The sequence below is a fragment of the Epinephelus lanceolatus genome, chromosome 13, assembly GCF_041903045.1.
Source record: "Epinephelus lanceolatus isolate andai-2023 chromosome 13, ASM4190304v1, whole genome shotgun sequence".
Classification (NCBI taxonomy): Eukaryota; Metazoa; Chordata; class Actinopteri; order Perciformes; family Serranidae; genus Epinephelus; species Epinephelus lanceolatus.
In genome coordinates, this window is record NC_135746.1 from 36317539 (window position 1) to 36336459 (window position 18921).

General features: G+C 40.3%; 1 protein-coding gene across 1 annotated transcript; it reads right to left on the reverse strand.

The window, feature by feature from the left end:
* Positions 1–496: 496 nt before the first annotated feature.
* ufl1 (UFM1-specific ligase 1) lies at positions 497–18408 on the reverse strand. The gene is made up of 19 exons (XM_033649384.2): positions 18202–18408; positions 17859–18004; positions 17577–17605; positions 16469–16566; positions 16151–16265; positions 15811–15941; positions 14119–14177; positions 13884–14030; positions 11598–11773; positions 11321–11500; positions 11065–11194; positions 8204–8326; positions 7862–7982; positions 7601–7767; positions 4838–4968; positions 4595–4675; positions 4418–4503; positions 4133–4313; positions 497–1725 (listed from the first exon to the last, which is right to left on the reverse strand). Exons 1-19 carry the CDS (start codon positions 18276–18278, stop codon positions 1510–1512), a joined length of 2394 nt encoding a protein of 797 aa, XP_033505275.1. The 5' UTR covers positions 18279–18408; the 3' UTR covers positions 497–1509.
* Between the last annotated feature and the right edge of the window lie 513 nt (positions 18409–18921).

Here is an 18921-nt window from a genome sequence, read left to right on the forward strand (position 1 = left end):
CACAAACTCCTCCTGTGACAGCTGAAACCCTTCATTTTACTTTTCCAGCTACTTTGACAAAGTGTTCTAAACTCAAGGGCCACTTGCTCATTTGTTTTGGAGCTTTCTATGTCAAACTGTCCTTGTCAGATGACTGCAGTTGCCATGGAAATAGGAGCTTAAACATCTCATGATTTTGATTACCTCTCACACTCATCTGAGCTAAATCATGAATTGAACCTGACAGTTTTAATTTCAGGGTTCACTTACTGGCTTGTTCTGGTGCTTTCGGCCATATCACATAGTGCTCATCATCTCATATTGAGATTAACTCGGTTGCCAGAAAGCTTCAGAACAAGCAGGCTGCTTTGTCAACGCATTTTCAAGGTTAATAATAAACTGTCCTGCACAATTTCCCAGGTCTGTATAGGAGCGTGAATGTTGCTATAGTGAGGTGAACGGTGAGTCATAGCTCACAGTGATTCTGAGACCTTTTATAATAACAAACTCAAACACATGAGGAAGAGGAGAGCTTTAATGAATGCATGAAAATCAAAACCTCATTGAGGATTTTCATGTTAATTGGGTTTACAGGGAGACATCCCACACAGGAATTTACTTTAATAATTTAGAATTATGTCCACATGGATAAATCACAAAAATATGGTATTAAAGGGGAACTTTGGTATTTTTCAAAATGGATCCCATTTTCCCAAGTTCTTTTTTTAAGTGACTAATAGAGACAACAATTTTTGAAAATGGTCCCATATTGAGGGAGAGCAAAACTACGATGTAACCAGCCGGGGCATTTGTGCACCTTCAATGTACGTCCACTAAAGTGCTTGTTTTTGCCACTGACAGGCTCAGATTGTTATTGTAAGTGTCTGACAACATTATGGAAAGGATCCTTAAAGAGACAGACTGAGACAGAGTAAGAACCTTTTTGTTTAATTTGAAACAGCCCTGAAATCACCATCGCCAAACCCACCAGACTCCAATTAAATAAATAGTAATTCTATTGTGAATAGAGCCAGCATATTCTCACATATAACTCAGTGATTTATGGGTTTACTTCCACCAAACCAGAGTTGGTGATTGTTGGAACAGTGGAAAGACAGACAGAGATGGCTTTTGTGTTTTATTTTGCTTTTGTCTACTTTGAATTAAGTGTGTTTTACAATAATATAATTACTATTTATTTAAATGGAGTCTGGTGGGTTTGTTGACAGCCATTTCAGGGCTGTTACTGGTTAGACAAAAAAAGGATCTTCCTCTTCAACAAAAAAATCTATGTCTGTAAGGATCCGTTCCATAAATTATCAGACACTTAAAATAATATTTTGAGCCTGTCACTGGCAAAAACAAGCAAGGTGCAGCCTGTTTTGCGTCTGAAAATAGGGTCCAGGGTGTCAAACACCGAAGTTACCCTTTAACAGCTGATCTGACAGAGTTTTAAGTATTCATTTCAACATGTAAGACATGTAAAAGATTCATTATTGATCACATTCATTTCTCTAATCTATGAAATGTTCAGTCCTCTGTGACAGATGTCTTCCTCTGGGACACCAGATCCTTGACTTGTGGTGTCAGGGCCATGAGCTCTGCACGGACACTCCTGGCCTCCTCGTCCTGCTCCTCCGCTTTGTCGGCCTCGCCCTCGGCCTCCTCCTGCTTCCTGCTCTGACTCTGGCTCACCAGCTGCTTCACCACCAGGCCCTGGTAGGCAGCCAGCAGCTGCTGCTGCTCCTGCAGCAACACATGGACGCACGCAAACATTTCAGCCGTTTAACTCCCCAAACAAACGCTCTGTTACACCAACACTGCAGCAGATGGAGATTACCGACAGCTGTGGAGTCTGAAAACTGGATGTAAACAATCCTAAGATGAAGCGGTGTGTTGCCAACATTTGCTGAAGCATTTAGACCACACCGAAGCACAAATACACATGTCTATTATAAGAGAGCTGAAGCTGCACTACTGTAGGTTTTCATGGAAATAAACAGTCTCTAGATCACAAACTGCGTACTAAACACTCCTAACTGAGATGGTGTATATTTTATGTTATTTGCTCAAATTAGTTTCATGTTTTTGCGTCTGCCACTGGGGACATTTTCCTCTATGAACTGGAATGACGTGTTGAAATGGTGGATCAAAGCTGAACTCAAAATGGACTGTCCTTGAGCATAAAATGACCAAAGGGTGAAAGGCTGACTGGGTTGCTAATACATACAACTTGCTCAATGATTAGGAGCTGAGTGTTCTGACTTTTAAACACTCTCTGGTCCATACTGTGTTTGGGAGAGGGATTTCAACATTTAACTGTTACTCAGTTCACCATCAAGACTATTAAGGGTGTGTCTTTAACTGATGACAGCTTGTATTGAGTGATGACATTTAAAAGCAGCAGGCTGATCCGTGGCTAAATTTCCTTGTTATTTTGCTGCATGTGTTTTTCTATCACACAGCAGGGCAGGTAAAAGAAGTTTACCTGTTGGAGGTGAGCTGTTTGTAGAGGTGCAGTTAGAGCTTGATGTCTGCAGCTTTACATCAACATCTCACTGTGGCTGCTTCTGCTTTTACTTTACTCCTTGCTGTGTCAGTAGACTAGTTAGACAAGTTCCACTAATTCTGTGATAAACAAATTTAATTTCCTGTAGATTCTTCACAGTAAAAACCCCCATTATTTTTTACGTTAAAGCTTTCAGTGTGAAGCAGCAAAATAAGGAAATGTTTGGTTTTCATCAGCAGTAACTTAACACAACTCATACAGTGGAAAGCGAACATGAAACAGTAAAATAAAGCAGATATTTAAAGTAAAAACAGGACGCAGGAGAGAAACTAAACTCCCAACCATAGAGATTCATTTAGAATCTACAGAAGCAGTGTCAAATGAACACACAGAGACTTTTAAAATGTCTTTCTCTCTGGTCTCCTACACAGACAGAGATGAATGGAGTTTGGCAACACACAAGCTTGTTTCGGGCGTCGTCAGGGGTTAGCCGCTGTCAGTGAGATGTCACTGCTACCTGGCCCTACTCCAGAGAAGGTCTATTTCTGGCATGGTGTGGTGTGGTCATGGTATGACATGTTAAAAACTGACAAAGGAAATGTAAATTGGCGCGGCATGGTTTGACAATGCCAAAGGCCCAATTGTTAGCACTGTTAGCACATTTGCGGCGTCAGCACAGTTAGTGGTGCTAACATACCTTAGTTAACAATGCTACAGGGCTACTGTGGCTCAAAATAAAGCTGCTTACTTACTTTATGCACAGTGATACAGCTGGCGGGTGTAGTTTGGTAGAAAGAAAATAGTTCCTGCATGAAAGTGCTCACAACAAGGTGAGGTTGAAACAATATACCAGTTTTAAGGTATACCGTGATATAAAAGTTGATGTTTATTGCACCGTGTACATATGCTCATCTATGAGAGTAAAAGCAAATGCAACTGGACGGAGAATCTCCATTTTATTTTAGTTAGTTTAGTTATTTTCTAAGGGGGGAACTTTTTACACATACTTCCATGAACAAAATGGTCCCAAGTTTCAATTATTCTAATAAAATGTTTGTTTAACCAACAATAACCTCTGTTTTCATACCTTTAAGGGTTATTTTGACTGATAATAATATAAATTCTGTAATACTGTGAGACCATGAAACGGTGATATTTTCTGAGACAGTTATCGTACCATGAAAATCTCTTACAGTTGCAACCCTACAACAAGTTCTGTGGATTATCTTAAGTAAACAGGTCATGGTTTCTGGAAAGAGACATTGCTGCTGAGTTTTTCAAATGTATTTTTATGGCGCTTTGAGCACCACAAGCTGAGTGCCATCTACTTCCATTATATTTGAGAGAAGGGAGACATCTCTACGGCCGATATCTTTAATGCTCAGGGGCTCGCACCAAAATGATCTAGACTGATATGCAGCTATACAGGTTAGAAGAAAAATATGTATTTTTCATTTTGGGGTGAACTGCCCCTTTAATGCTCACATCCTGTAACTACTTGCTGAAAATGAAACAAGTGGCACCTGCAGCATACTTATTATTGCGCATGTAAACGCAGCCATTGTTATGTAATAGCAATATCTTGTAGTCACAGAACTGAATGTGGCTTATAACAGCCAGTAAGTCAGCGAGTGTCAGACATACCGTGGCTATCCGGCCAGTGAGGGTGCCGATGATCTGAGGCACGCAGCGGCCAGGGGCGTGCAGCATACACTGGGTGCTGGCCTGAAACAGCAGCACACTGGTCAGGTGCAGCACCAGAGCTGGATCCTCCGTCTCCTTCAGCTGCTCAGTGAGAGCCTGACGGTGCACAAACAGCGCCTGTCTAGATAACAAGCAATCATGCACATTAAAACTACCAAACTTAGAAAGAACTTCATGTACATTTAGATACTAAAAGTTACAAGCAATCCAAAAAACATGTATTACCTCTCCTTTTTCTTATCTCCCTTCTTCAGCATGAAGCCACACACCTCGGCACAGGTCTCTATGTTGGTCATGAAGTCTTCTATAGTCTGTGAAGCAACAAAAAGTGAACAAGTTTCCATCACTCTATTTCTGCTGTATCCTTTGGCTGATGATGCAACTGACAGGAAACGCACTCACTTTGCCGTTCAGGCAGTTGTGCAGCTTCATGAGCGGTCCTCTGGTCTCTTCTGACAGTTTGCCCAGAATCTTCACTCTGACCTGAGGCAACACATCAGAGACAGTCATGATCAAGTCCAAACTCTAACAAGTCCCACAGTGCATTTCAAACAATGGTGCATGGTCTTAATTAAGTCTAACTTGATTTAAATGTGAGCTCAGCTCTTTGCCTGTCTAGCTGAATACAGTTATTTAAGAGGAGACCTCGTTGGTGATGGTGCTGGGATTCTCCACAGACATCATCAAGTCAGCAGCCAGGAAGTTGACCAGGATGTTGGTGACGTCCGTGCACAGGGTCTTCAGGAGGTGCTTGGAGATGTGGACCTGAGTTTCATCTGCATGGTAAAAGAATTTCCACCAATTTAACTTTGAATCTGAGGTAGTTCTCTCTTTACATACACATTTATGGCATATTTACATGTGTGAAAGGCATGACAGATATGGTTGTTTTTTTGCTGATTAAGGTTCCTTCAGAATATGGCATGAAAGATTCAGACACGAGCTTATGCAACACTGTAAATGTAATTTTCCAATGCAGTTAAATATGCCAGCACTATGGCAAAGCTTGCCATTCCTACCAGTCGAACAGCACCACAAGCTAAGTCCTCTAACAGTTAAATCAACACCTCAATGTATCCATTCAACAATCCAATATCAATGCTGCAGTGAACTCACTGATCTACACCAACATCTTTGAGATATTCCTTTATGTTAAAATTCCTATGGCACATCTGTGTCACCATGAAATGGTGCCAGACAGATAATGGCAAGCAGCCAAGAAAAGATGATGAGGGTATGTACTTCCCCCTCGGGAATATATCAGCAGTGTGGAGATACTTTGGATGTCGGAGAAAAAAATGGGTCAACAGAGGAAGCACATGCCACGTGCAAACGATGCCTTTATGAGATAAAGTACTCAGGCAACGTGACAAACCTGACCGGGCATCTCACTCTGCTTACTTGTCGCTACGGCCACATTAGCCGCCCCATTTCAAATGATATTAGTCTGAAAAATCGTGCACGTAGGTTGAAATTTAACTGTGCTGTTCTGCTAGGAGAGGCATTGACTTAAACCAACAGGGAGTAAGAACTACAGTTGCATGTCTCTGCAACCAGTCAAGTTACAGTTCCAGTTTAAATCCATGTCTGTCCAGACTCATATGTAACCATGACAGCTGACGTTTGCCTTTGACCTTTTGAATATAAAACATCATTACTTCATCATGATATTCTATTAGGTCCATGTTAGTCTTGCCACTAGACAATCAGAGATCTCCGCCTTCTGATAGTCTGGGGACACTCCTTTCTAAAGTGTGTTTCACACACTGGAGAAAATGGCCGGCAACAAAGCAACGCCTCTTGCATTTTTGAAAAGGACACGCCCTCCCGGAAATGTGCGCTCCCCCTTTTCTCGTCTGCAAGGACACAAACACACAGAGAGCTTGAAAATGGATGCCGAGAGATTCAACTCTGTTTTATCAAACGTGTCCTCAGTCCACAAGATTGTGGAAATGAAGGACTTACAGCGACTTGAGCCATTTTGTACCGCTACACGTGTTTCTAGTCGGACTATGTTTACGAGCACAAGAGTTGAGCGAGCCACGGAAGGACCGCCCTGCGGATTTACTATTGGTTCTGCAACGTAGGGAGTTTTTTTTTAAACTCTGAAATTGCATCCGCCCATCTAAACACAAAATCAGGGAGAAAGTCATCAGTCTTTAGTTAAGCAAAGCGTCTAAAGACTGACTTGTGAGTCTAGGTCCATGTGGATGTTTGTGCCAAATTTGAAAAAATTCTTTCAGGGTGCGTTTGAGATATTGCATTCATGAGAATGGGCCAAATGGGCACCCTAAAAACATAATGCCTCCGCCCACAGCCAGCAAGGAGGCATAAAAATGATAAATAATACATGTCATTTGTTACACTATGACTAGAAAAAAAGTCTGCTAACCATTAGGCTAATTTATGCAACATAAAAGTGCTTAAAGGAATACTTCATCTGCATAATGACCATTTGTTTATCGATTACTCACCATGTGTTACCTTGACTTAATAAATAAAACTCTCTGCCTCCACAGTGAACAGAGAATCCAAAAAGCTAGATTTGATTGATGAACTGAATAAAAGAGGTTATAAACATGTGTTTACAAACTCTCTCACTACTCATGCAGTATAATCCAAGTCTCATTTATCCAGTTGTATGCTGGCTAAATCCCAAACACATGCATTTTTGCTAAAATGTTTGTACAAACAGTCTCTTGCATGACCGAGTAGCGTTCCTGGAGGTGCTCAGGCAAGCTCAAGTGTTTTATATTTTAATGTTATGGCAAAAATGCACTTGTTTTGGAAGTATGAAGCATATGACTGGATAAATGAGACTTAGATTACACTGCACGAGTTGTGTGAGAGTTTGTAAACAGATGTTTTGATATAGTTTTGCTGCTGTTAAACATGGCCCCCATTTACTTCAATTAATGAAGAATACTGTTGCCTTTTTTGGATTTTTCGTTCACTTTGAAGGCATCCAAGAAAAGCAAAGCTGTCTTCACAAACTTAGCAAAAAATGTGGTGACTAATTGTTATTGTCTATAAACCTTGACAATTATTGAGCTGAATTTTATACTTTCATTAAACGTTGTTGTTGTTAAGCCATGATTTATGTGTGTTATTGGAGTAAATTTAAAGTAAACTTTACTGCACTTAACCGGTTACAACTATTTACAGTAATCTATGATGTGTTTTTTCCTTTCACGGCCAAAAGCAAATCAACGAAAGCAGTGGCAGCTTCTTCTGTAACCCAGTTTGTTTAATGGGCATATGACACTGTCTCACACCTATCGCAGGCCCCTGAATCGTAACGGCAGGCTTTGTGATTCAGCAAACATCCTATCCTTGTCCAAAACATCGATATAGTGTTGTATCTTGATGAAATGTGATTTCCGCTTTAGTTGTAATAACAGGATTTACCAGAGAAGAACTTGGTGCCTTTCTCAAAGAGTCGGATGTTGTTGTACAGGTTGGTGATCTCCTCCTGCAGCTCCTTCATGCTCTTCTTCTTGTTGGCCCTTGATGGAGAGCTGGTGGAGGACATGAACACCGTCCGCAGCACCTCCTGATAGGATTTAGCTAGAGGCCTGCAGAGATATTAACAGTGACTTACTGTTCTCAGTTTTCTGCAGCAAAGTGTTAGCAGAGAAAACTAACTTTGGACAGAAACCTTTGTATTACCTTACTAAATGCTCTGCCAGCTCAGAGAGGATTTCTTCGGGGCAGTCATTCAGTCTCTCCTCTAAAACAGCTACGATCTCCTCCTGGGCCATAAAGGGGGCCGCAGTCTGTTTACTGCGATCTTGGCAAAGGTAAAACACGAGCTAATTAGTCTCACAGGGATAGTACAGTTACCTTTGTCTTCCATGAAAAAAAAAAGCTTAACAACCCAGGGGAGAGATTTCTAGCCAACCAGCCATTACGCTCTTGTTACAGTAAAATGCCTCACTGAACAGGTTTAATGTGCATATAGAGACATTATGTCCCTGTGCAGATAAAATAGCTTTGTGGCCGTGACTGTACTTTGCTGCGAAGGTCCAGTTTCCTCATCGCTGTCCTCGTCTTTTCTCCCTTTCTTCTTGGTTTTACGGATTCGGATCTCTCTGGCGTTTCCTCCTCCGCCTGCTTTCACACTGCCACTGCCCTCTGGGAGACAAACAGTTAACAGATGATACATAATCCAGGAGCAAATACCCTTCTTCTCATATCAAATATCACATGTGATAGTGAGTACCCTTCTGCTGGGTTGGGGTAGTGTTCTGCTAAAGCCAAGTGGAAAATACAAGACTTTTAAAATCTCAGAATGACTGTGCTGTCCACACTAACCAGACTGTTGTTATGACAACATGAGGCTGCACATGACGGATCACATACAAGGTGCCCTGATTACAATTTTATTCCACTAGCAAAAGTCCAAGACCAGGTTAAATCATCCTGATATTCAAGAAAACAGCCAGAAAAGCTCTGCAGGGGTGGATTGTGCTCATTTTTTTTTAGGTGAAGATGTGAAGCATTCTGCCTCACGAGGTGTATGTATCAAGAAACAGGTGTAAAAATAGCACAGGATGAATTTACATATGCCACAAAGAAAGTTAAAGTGGAGAAAAGTTCAATTACCTCATTCTAAATTCTTAAAATGACATTTCCTCCTCTCTCACTGACAAATGGAGATTTGGATGGTTTTTATTTATCGATTGGACAAGATGTCTCCTACTTCACTGAAAAGTCCACTCTCAGAGTGTGTGCACTGGAGGATTCAAGTTTTGAGTAAGACACATACTGGAGCACAACTGACTCAAATAAGGCACAAAAACATTACAGTAACATTAACAATAAAACTTAAAACTGATCCCTGGAGAGAATCAGAACAAAACAATATTAAATGTCCTCAATCCAAATTCCTAAAAGACAACAAACAGAGGAAGGGGGTTGTTGTTTGTGTGAACTTAATGTTTAAATATTTCAGTGCCAACTATTGGAACAGTGTAAAGATGAACAAAGAAGGTTTTTAGCTTTGAATTAAGTTTGTTTTGCAAAGAAAAAAGTACTGTTTATTTAAATGGAAACTGGTGGGTTTGGTGATAGCGATTTCAGGGCTGTTTCTGGTCAAACAAAAAGGATCTTACTCATGAACATAATATTTATCTCTGTTGGGATCCTTTCCAAAATGTTGTCTGACACTTAAAATAATGTGAGCCTGTCAGTGACAAAAACAAGCACTTTTGTGGATTTAAACTGACAGTGCACAAATGCTGGAGTGGATTACACTGCAGCCTGTTTGAGAAACTTGTTTACTGACTACTATTATATTGATATCAGAATTAGTGCCCTGCATTAGGGGGTGATCACACAGAAATGAGACGCTCGTGACGTGGACGCTTCAAAGACGCTTGAAACGCTGGAAGCGCTTATTCAATGCTCGCTAGCTACTGGCGTCTGACGCTCAAAAAGTTGAAAATATTTTAACTTTTCAGCGTCTACGCACGTCTAAAAACGACGTCTAAAAAGACGCCGGAAAAACGCCCGTCTAAAAAGACGCTTGAACGCCGGTCAGACTTGCCATATCATAGGAAAACAATGGTTTTACTGGCGTCGCGTTGCTAGCGTTTAATCTCGGTGTGATCGCCCCCTTATTGGCTGTGTGTGTATTAGAGCAACAGTGATCCATCCACTACTTGATTAATTAGGTAATCAACAGGACATGAGTGAGTATTTTGATTATCTGTAAAAATTCATTGCCTCCAGCTACTCAAATGTGAATACTCTCTGGTTTCATGAGCCTTCTATGATCATAAACTGAATATATGTGGGTTTTGGACTGTCGGTTTGACAAAACAAAGCATTTTAAGACAACACCATGGGCTCTGGGAACATCATCTGCTTTCTGATAATATTCTATAGACTAAATGATTAACTCCATCTGCATTCTTTTCCAGGTTTTTCAAATGGAAACACCCACTCAGCCGTTAGCAAAAAGCAGTGGCATAGGTTACACAGCTGATGACCTGCTCTTCCTCAACCCACAAACATGCACTTCGCCAACAGTATGACTGACTGTGATTGTATCAATAATACATTTTAACCAAAATTACCGTTTCTGTCAAAGAAATTTGGTGACTGTGGACAGGGGCAGCAGCAAAACCTATTTTAGCCACGTAGAAAAAAAGACCACCTGTTCGCTATATTTAGAATATTATATTTGTTATTTTACCTTGCTGTCAGGCAGCCCTTTCTGACAGGGAACTGAAGCCGTTACATAGCTTTCTTTAAAGCAACCGGACTCTTTTGATAGCAACAATAATTACACCTCACAGCACACAGGAGTTGCTGGTCTACCAACTGCTTCAATCTTTCGTATTATAATAACGTGGCATCCATACCAGTTCATTGCTAAGCTTCTGTGCTGGCACTCCTGTCTGCAACGTCATCATACAGAAACGTGGGGAAACATTTTCAGAAGGGCTTAGAAAATAGCATTTTGGTGCAAAAACATACATACTAAGACCAACATTTGAATTTTCAGATTTGAATACACAAGAAAGACTACTGGGAGGCTACAGAATGACACAAAAACTTGACAAATGACAAATGTCTCAAACTTGTCTCCAAGGTGACCCAACAACCAGCACATCCTGCTTTTGGCAACACGGCAATCAGATGTGTTTGAAAAGTTTGGGACAGCCAACAAAGAGGTGCAGACATGTCTCAGGACGCTGGAAACAGAGGATCAACTTTTCTAAGACTCAGATCTAAGAGATATGTCTGGAACAGGCTAACTGTGGCAAAAGTTTCCAAGTCTGCAGGAGATTTCCAAGTTTGCCTGTGTGTGTGTGTGTGTGTGTGTTTGTTTAGTCTCAGAGGTAGGTTGGGAGAACTTCACCAACCTGTAGCCTTCTTCCTGCGCTCTGCTTCTCTCTTTTCCTTTTTAGAGGTTATTGCTGAGCTCTCTGTCAGCATGGATGCTTGCTTCAGATCGTCTTCAGTAATCACAAACACTGGATTGTTCTTGACTTCCTGAGAGCCACATTAAACAAACAACACAGACACTGTACTTTCAAAGAGTAAATTAGGACATTGTGCTTACTGACTCTACACAGGAGTGCTCTGTGGAGGTGTGTTACAAACGAGGCTGTACTGTACCATCTGAGCTTTCTGCTGCATGGCGTCTTCAAATAAGGACAGGCAGCTGCTGATGAACTTCTCACTGACGACGACCGTGTCTCCCAACACTCTGGCAGAGGACTGGACATTAGTGTTTCTCATAGCCTGGTTGATTAACATCCCCACGTCCTCCATCGACAGGCAGCTCGGCAAAATTGGCTAAAACAGCCACAGGGAGAGCCAGAATGAAAAACAGACGTAACTCATATTTTTACAATAATTAGTGGCTCAGGGGAAGACAGAGCTGTGTGAGCACCTGTATGTCAGTCCATGTGCCAGAGGTGACAGCTTCTTCTACAGAGGCCTCCACCTGGTCGACCAGAGCCTGACCCACGCAGGCTGCTCTAAGGAACAGCAGCTTGTTGGACTTGAAGCGCTTCTTGATGTAGGTAGAGGCGTCAGGGATCCCCAACCTGGCCAACGCATCAAACTCTGCAGGAGGAGCACTTCATCAGTTTGATTTAGACTATAATGCATACATATCACACCTCTACTCTAACATCACATACACAGATTCAAACAGTAGAACCACCATTCACTGTGAATGGAACCTCCAAATCACATCGTGATGCCTCCCCATGATTTAAGATTTAAGAGGATACCTCTAATCCTACTAACATCCTGCAACATGACACCACTAATAATCATCATCATTAATCATTACCATTGTTTATTGGACCAGATTGGATAACTGAATTTTGAAGCTGATGTTGCTCTAACACCATTTCTCTTCACTGATATGTTTGTTCTCTGCTGGTCAGGTAACTCACATACAGTAAAATCAGCTCCTGTACAGTTACCCTTGCTGTAGTGTTGTTTCTGCGGTTGCCATGGTCACACAGCAAGCCGCCACGACAAGTTTAAAAAGTTCAACCACCATCAACAGCACTACCCAGACCCCCCACATAGAAGCATGGGGCTTTAGTGACTCCTGCGGCCAAAGACGACTGAATTTACATATTTGCTGGAAAGGGCATTTTGCAATCTTTCTTCTTTCCTGTTTTTCAATACTTTGTGGTAACAGTTATTCATTTCATGTGTGCTGAAAAAAAAATTCAATTGATTTCAAAGAAAAATCACTTTTCACTGCTCATGGAAAAACAACCACATGCTCTATGCTCATGCTCCACTTGTTTTCCTCCAGTTTTCCATTTAAGAGTCTAAAAACATGCTTGCAACCAATTAGGTCATTATTATTTTTTACATTTTATTCTGCACAGTTGCAGATAAAGCTTGGGCTACTCTAATATTATTACTATTTTACTATTGGTATAATTAGATTCCAGTGGTGGCTGTATAGGATTCTTTCTGACTCATGTGTCCTAACATTTCCCACAATTCCAGAGCATTGTTAAGTTTAAAAATCACAATTTACTGATAAAGATCAATGTATCTATTTAAAAAAATCACAAGATGTTTTTTATCTATCAAAATATTCTGCTTCAATCTGCAGTGGACTAGTTTTTGACGTTGTTATTAAAGGCCCTGACACACGAAGCCCACGGTTAACCATCGTCAATGTCGGACTAGTGGTGAGCATCTGCCACCTTAGTTGGTGTGGTGTGTCAGCACCGTTACCCCTTGCCATTTTTTTTTCCCTTTTTATTGGCGATTCAGCATGTTGAATCGGGGTTAGGGGTAGGCTGTGAATGAAATCACTGTGATTGGCAGTACAGCTCAGCACACAAGAAGAAAATGGAAGTGAGGAAAGTAAACAAAAAGCTTTAGTCGAGAGGGAGTGAGACCAAAACAAACATACAAACGTTACATAAGGAGAGATTATTTTTCTTTTCATTTCATGATGGTTTGTGTTATTGTTCACTGGCACACAATAAATATGCTCTGTTCTTTCATCATTGCAATGTGTTGTTAATGTGCTAACTGGCTAACTAGCGTCAAGACAGTCTTCTGGTTTCTCTTTTTGAATGTATGTGTTGGTTGGCTGTCGGCTGCAGTCTCTGCAGTGTGTTCATGTGCAACTTTTTGGCTTCAAATGTAAAACACTGTTATTCAATACAGCTCCATAACCCATACGTATATAAATTTGGTGCAATTGAAAAACATGTGTCTAAGTTTGAAGCGGGCTGGGTGTAAGCACAGCCTGAGAAGGTGACTCCAGGGACAAAGTCATTTAAACATGAATGTATTTGCAGGTAACTTGGTGTGTTGAGGTCATGGCCGCTCTTCTTATTGGATTTTTTTATAAGAAAATCCTAAAACTGTCTGCAGAAATGTTGCAGGGATTGAACATACATCTCTTAAAAATGCAGGTTTAGTTTAAATTGCTATTAATGTTGTGTTTTTTTCATCATTACTGTTCATCTTTTATCTTGAGTGATTAAAACAGTGTTGTGGGTGTCACCATATGCTACGCACCATGGGGAGAAATGTCTATTTGGAGGCTGGGCTTCACAGAGCAATATTTTGTATTGTATTGGGATTTTTTAAGCACATACACAGTCTGAAAAGGGAGGCTAAAAAAAACAACAACAAAAAAAAAAAAACACCACCACCAACAACAAAAAACGAAAACAGCTCATACCTAGATATCCGTTCTGCTGGAGGAAAGAGTCCACCCAGGCGTTCTGCGTTTTGGCGTAAATATCAGGGATGTAAACAGCTTTGTCCTGCCGACCTCCAACCACGCTTCCTTTCAGTCGTCCAGTATTCACCAATTCCTCCAGGACGGCTGGCAACAACAAAAACCCATCCCAATATCAAACACTGACGCACACCAAAACCAGTCAAATACATAACTGTCAAATGTCTCAGCTTACAGTAGAGAAGATGTTCCTGAAACCCAAATGCTCCGATCATGCTGCTGACAGGTGTTGGCCTGCAGATTAAAGGCAAACAGGAGAGCATTTAGTGTAAAATACTAACAGTACAATACAGTTCAAGATATCTGGCCTCATGCAAGACCATTTTCATATTGTTATCCTAAATCTGTCTTTGTTTTTTTATCAAGTTTGCTCTAAGTGTTCTAAATCGGATTCACTAAACTCTCTTAAGTGCACAAACTTGTCATAGAGCGCTTGTTTCAGCCTGATGAATACTATTGATGAGTGATTTCATGTTTGTGAGATGGAGTAGTCAGCAGAATTGAGACCCCCAAATACTTATGAGGCTGCCTGTTCACCTCTGATCACGATCAAGTTTCATTCACAAAAATGTTCCCAAAGAATAAGGGAAGAAATTCAGACTGCTGAGCTTCAGTTTCTGCTGACAGAAATGAGCAGACAAAAACAGAGCAACTTCAGCAGAGTTAGTATTCATATTAGGAGACCCGAATCAGTTAGAGAAGATCAATACAGCTACCAACGACACACAGATTTATTAGAGCAGTGCTGTGCTGTGACAGACATGCTAAACAACATCTTTATAAAGCAAAGCAGTCTGTGACAGTCATGGAGATTATGAGAGAATATTATAGCCCTCAGGTGATGTTACACTGTTGGGTGCAATACTGGATGATACTGTCACTGGCATAAAGATCCACAGGCTGTTCGAGTGACAGAATTATCCTGTAAATTGAAATGTAAATCTGCTCATAAAATAAAACAAATTTTAAAAAATGGCTGCCATAATGAATGAATTATTGGTGAACAGAATGTTATTTTCTATTAAAGGAATATTTCACCCTCCACATGAACATTTATATCAAAAATCATCCTGTCTTACGTTGAATTCATGAAGAAAACTTTGTTTTTCTGACATGTCTCCACGGTGAACGAAGAATCCAAAACAGAGAAAATTCTTTACGAACTGAAGTCATAGGGGTCCAAGTTTAACAACAGCAAAACTATATCAAAGCATCCATTCACTCTCACACAACTTGCACAGTATATTCCGAGTCTCATTTATCCAGTCGTATGCTCAGTACTTCCTGACTGCCCTTTCTGACGGGGGACTCAACTGAAAGTGAAACTTTGCTATGTTCTCTGTGAAACCAGACCCCATTCACAAAAACAATGATTTTACTTTACTGAACAAAGGAGCTGCTGGTCTACTGCTGCCTCGAATGGTAGTTTGTTTGTGTTATTTTGTGACTTTTGTGAGTCCAAACTAACCCTTTAAAAGAACAAAGTCACACAATAACACAAACAAATGAACTGATCAACATTGTAGTAGACCAGAAGCTCCCATGTTCAGTGGGATAAAATTACTATTTTTGTCAATGTAGCCTGGCTTTGAGGAGAGAGTTAATTTTGGTATAATATTCAAATTCCAATAAGATTAAGGCATTATGATTCTCCAGTCAAAAAAAGTGTTTCATCCCTTGTGAAGAAAGAACAAGTGCATGTACATGGCGATAGGTACGATAGGTCTGGACCACTTGTAAATTTCTAAGTATGAGAAAACCGGTGACTGTGGCAAGTTGTCCTAAAACACAAACAGCCACAAATCTGTTGTACCAGAGGTTCTTGCATGAAGCCCAGTGTGTGAAAACTTAGCAGTGCTACATTTACCTTGTGATGGCACTGAAAAGCCCTCGTATCCTGGCTTTGTGACGAGCAACAAAAGCTGGGGTAAATATGACCCCTCTGTTATACTGGTCCATTTCTCCCTGGATGAGCTTTCCAAGACGCTTTGATAGCTCCTGAGAGATATTAGAAAAAATACATCTATCATATTATCATACTGACAGGGAAGTCAGCAAGCATCAACATATCAAAGAAGCTGAGATCATCTAAAACTGTCAGGAGGAATCAATCATCTAAATACAATACATGAAACAACTTATTGTCTAACTTCTTGTGAGATTTTTTGCTCTGATAAACACATGTAGATAAAGACTATGAGACTCACCTCAGATAAGAAATCTCCTGGGAGGTCATAGTTTTTACACAGTTCTGCAATACTTATCAAACCAGCCTCCTGCAGTTTGTCATTCACCTCCTCAGCCAAACGGTCCAGGTACGTGCTACATACAACACATGAATAATCAACATGCTTAAAACGTTTGACAATACGTTCTCAGCATATAATATGCTTAACATTGTGTCTTTTACCTGTTCAATTAAAATCTGTGTTTTACACTTCCGTTTACACACAATAGGTCAGTTTCCCAGGAAATGATTAAGTCTTTAATGAGTCTTTGTGGTGATAGTGTCACATAATACTCACTCATCGATAAGTTGTCCCAGTACAAGTTGAACCCCTTTATCAGTTTTTGCAATGTCACTTGCTCTGTTTTCAACGTGGACCCAATCCACATTGATAATCTGAAAGGAAGAAGATCACAACATCATTTTTGAGAAGTTTTAATAAACAAGATTTTTAAATTGTATTTTTATTTAATCTTTATTTAACCAGAAAAAAAACATGAGATGAAAAATCTCATTTTCAAGAGTTTCCTGGCCAAGACAGGCATCAACATAAGTTACAGACAAAAAAGAACAAAAATACGAAATAAAAATATACAGCTCTAAAACAAGCATTATAAAACACCTAATGAGATCATGAAAAGCCAAAATGTATGTTGAGATATGCTATAAGTGAACCATAAAAAGATAAAACAGGGGCAACTACAGACCAGCTAAAATACACCCTGACACTGCATATAGATGACTTCGTACAAAAATACTGCAACAGTGCTTTGAAACAGCTGAGAGGAACCAATCAATGCAACTTTTAGTCCTTCTACAGAAGATTCCACATATAAGGAGCTGCATGCATGACTGCTCATTTGCAAAACTTTGTATGTACCCTAGGTACACACAATAAACACATGCTCTGTAAAGGGAGAGCATCCATTTAAACATTTTTCATTTTTGCTTAATGTACACACATAAATACACTGTAAGTAGGACAAAAATAGCTTTGTAAACAAGAGAATGCCGATGACAAAGTCTATGAAATTTTAAAGACAGCCACCCAACCCTAGCATACAAGATACAGTGATGAATTAGGGGCTTATAGTTGATAATAAATCTCAGTGCATTATGATACAGAGTCCAGAGCATGCAAACACCGGGAGGATGCATTCATATATAATACATCCCTATAGTTAAGCACAGTCCAGAATGGACTCAATTTTAACAATTTTAACTCAAGCCTTTTCACAAGTAGTTCAATGTGTCAATGTGTGCGATAATCTGAAAGGGGGAAGAACAACATCTAATTATCAGGAAGTTATAATAAACATGAATTCTGTGGCTCAGCTTTCTGTGGGCATATGGTACAGGACACAGCTGGTAACACACAGGGCTCAGAGCAACATGCTGATACACACCTGCTGCAGGTCCACGATGTTGATTCGCCCTGTGAAACAGAGGGACAGGATTTATTCACTATTATCATATACACTTCTCAGTATGCTGCAGCTGACAATGGTTTAGTGATATTCATATTATGTATTACAGGGTATGACAGCAGTGAACACAGGAAAAGTGATTATATCCCACAGACAGTGACTGTTATATTTAATTTAAGTCCATATGACAGGTCTGTATTAGCTTGCTTAGCTGACAGGATCATTTCTGGAGCCTGTGCTTCATGTGGCTGTTATACTGACCTCCATGGACGTAGAGCTCATCTCGTATCTCTCTGCTGATTTGTGCAGGAGTGATGTACTCCTTCCCATCAAGTGTGTGCACCACATCCAGCTTCTTGTCTTGGACCAGTTTTGCAATAATTTCAATGCAGTTCCTCTCCGACAGCCTGAAGACAGGTTTAGCAAAGTGTCATTGGAGACGTTTCCTGCTTATTAAAGACGTATGTTTTTACTGTTATTGCTAACGCCAGCTGCTAACATAAAGAGGTATTTTCACAGCTAGCTTAGCAGCGTTACTTCTAAATGAAAGTTTAATGCTAGCTAACCATAGCTTCGCTGCTAACAGCTGCTAATGTGCACTTACCTCTGCACTGTGTCAGCAAACTGTGCTCTCTGAAAGTCAGCGGCAAGCCGGCGGATTTCCTCCCAGTCAGCCGCCATTATTACAAGTTTATGTGTTTGCAGAAACAGTCGGTGCTGTCAGTGCTTCTCTTTACCACCCACTGTCAAGAAGCAAGCGCCCAGCTAGCTATTTTTACAGTCTATACTCTCTGCCTAGCTTAGCCACACGTCAACATACAGTGAGTAACAACCGAGAGCCACGAGGACCAAATCTCCTCCTCTTGCCTTTCGCGCGTTGGGTTTATCAGATAGCCTACAGTAATTTTAATGTCTAAACGTGGTGTTTTTATGTTACAAAATATTAGGAAATGGTTTTTACATAATGCAGCAGTACCTTTAAACATATACTCTGTATAATACATGATAATACACTAACAGTCCTGGGACATTCAGCTTAATGCTATTGCTTTTGTAATTTAATATTTAATTTTTCTTTACATGTACTCGTGAATTACTCCATGCTCAGTAATCTTACACTCACTGATTTAATTATAAAAGCCTAATTAGGGACAGGGGTTGCAAACTGGCCATGGCTAGAAACCTGTATGCATTGCATCTACTTTGTGTTTTACATATGTAGCAATGTCTTATGCATTTGCTCTCGTCAAACAAACAAGTAAATGAATAGCCTATACAAATAAATACAATTTGGAATGTAGGACTTTTACTTGTGATTGAATAA

Coding starts and splice junctions, on each gene's coding strand:
- ufl1 (XM_033649384.2), bottom strand. CDS start 18,278: ATGGCGGCTGACTGGGAGGAAATCCGCCGGCTTGCCGCTGACTTTCAG. Junction 11,501..11,597: donor GCACATGGACTGACATACAG/GTGCTCACACAG, acceptor TGGCTGTTTTAG/CCAATTTTGCCGAGCTGCCT. Junction 4,314..4,417: donor GGAGATAAGAAAAAGGAGAG/GTAATACATGTT, acceptor CTTGTTATCTAG/ACAGGCGCTGTTTGTGCACC.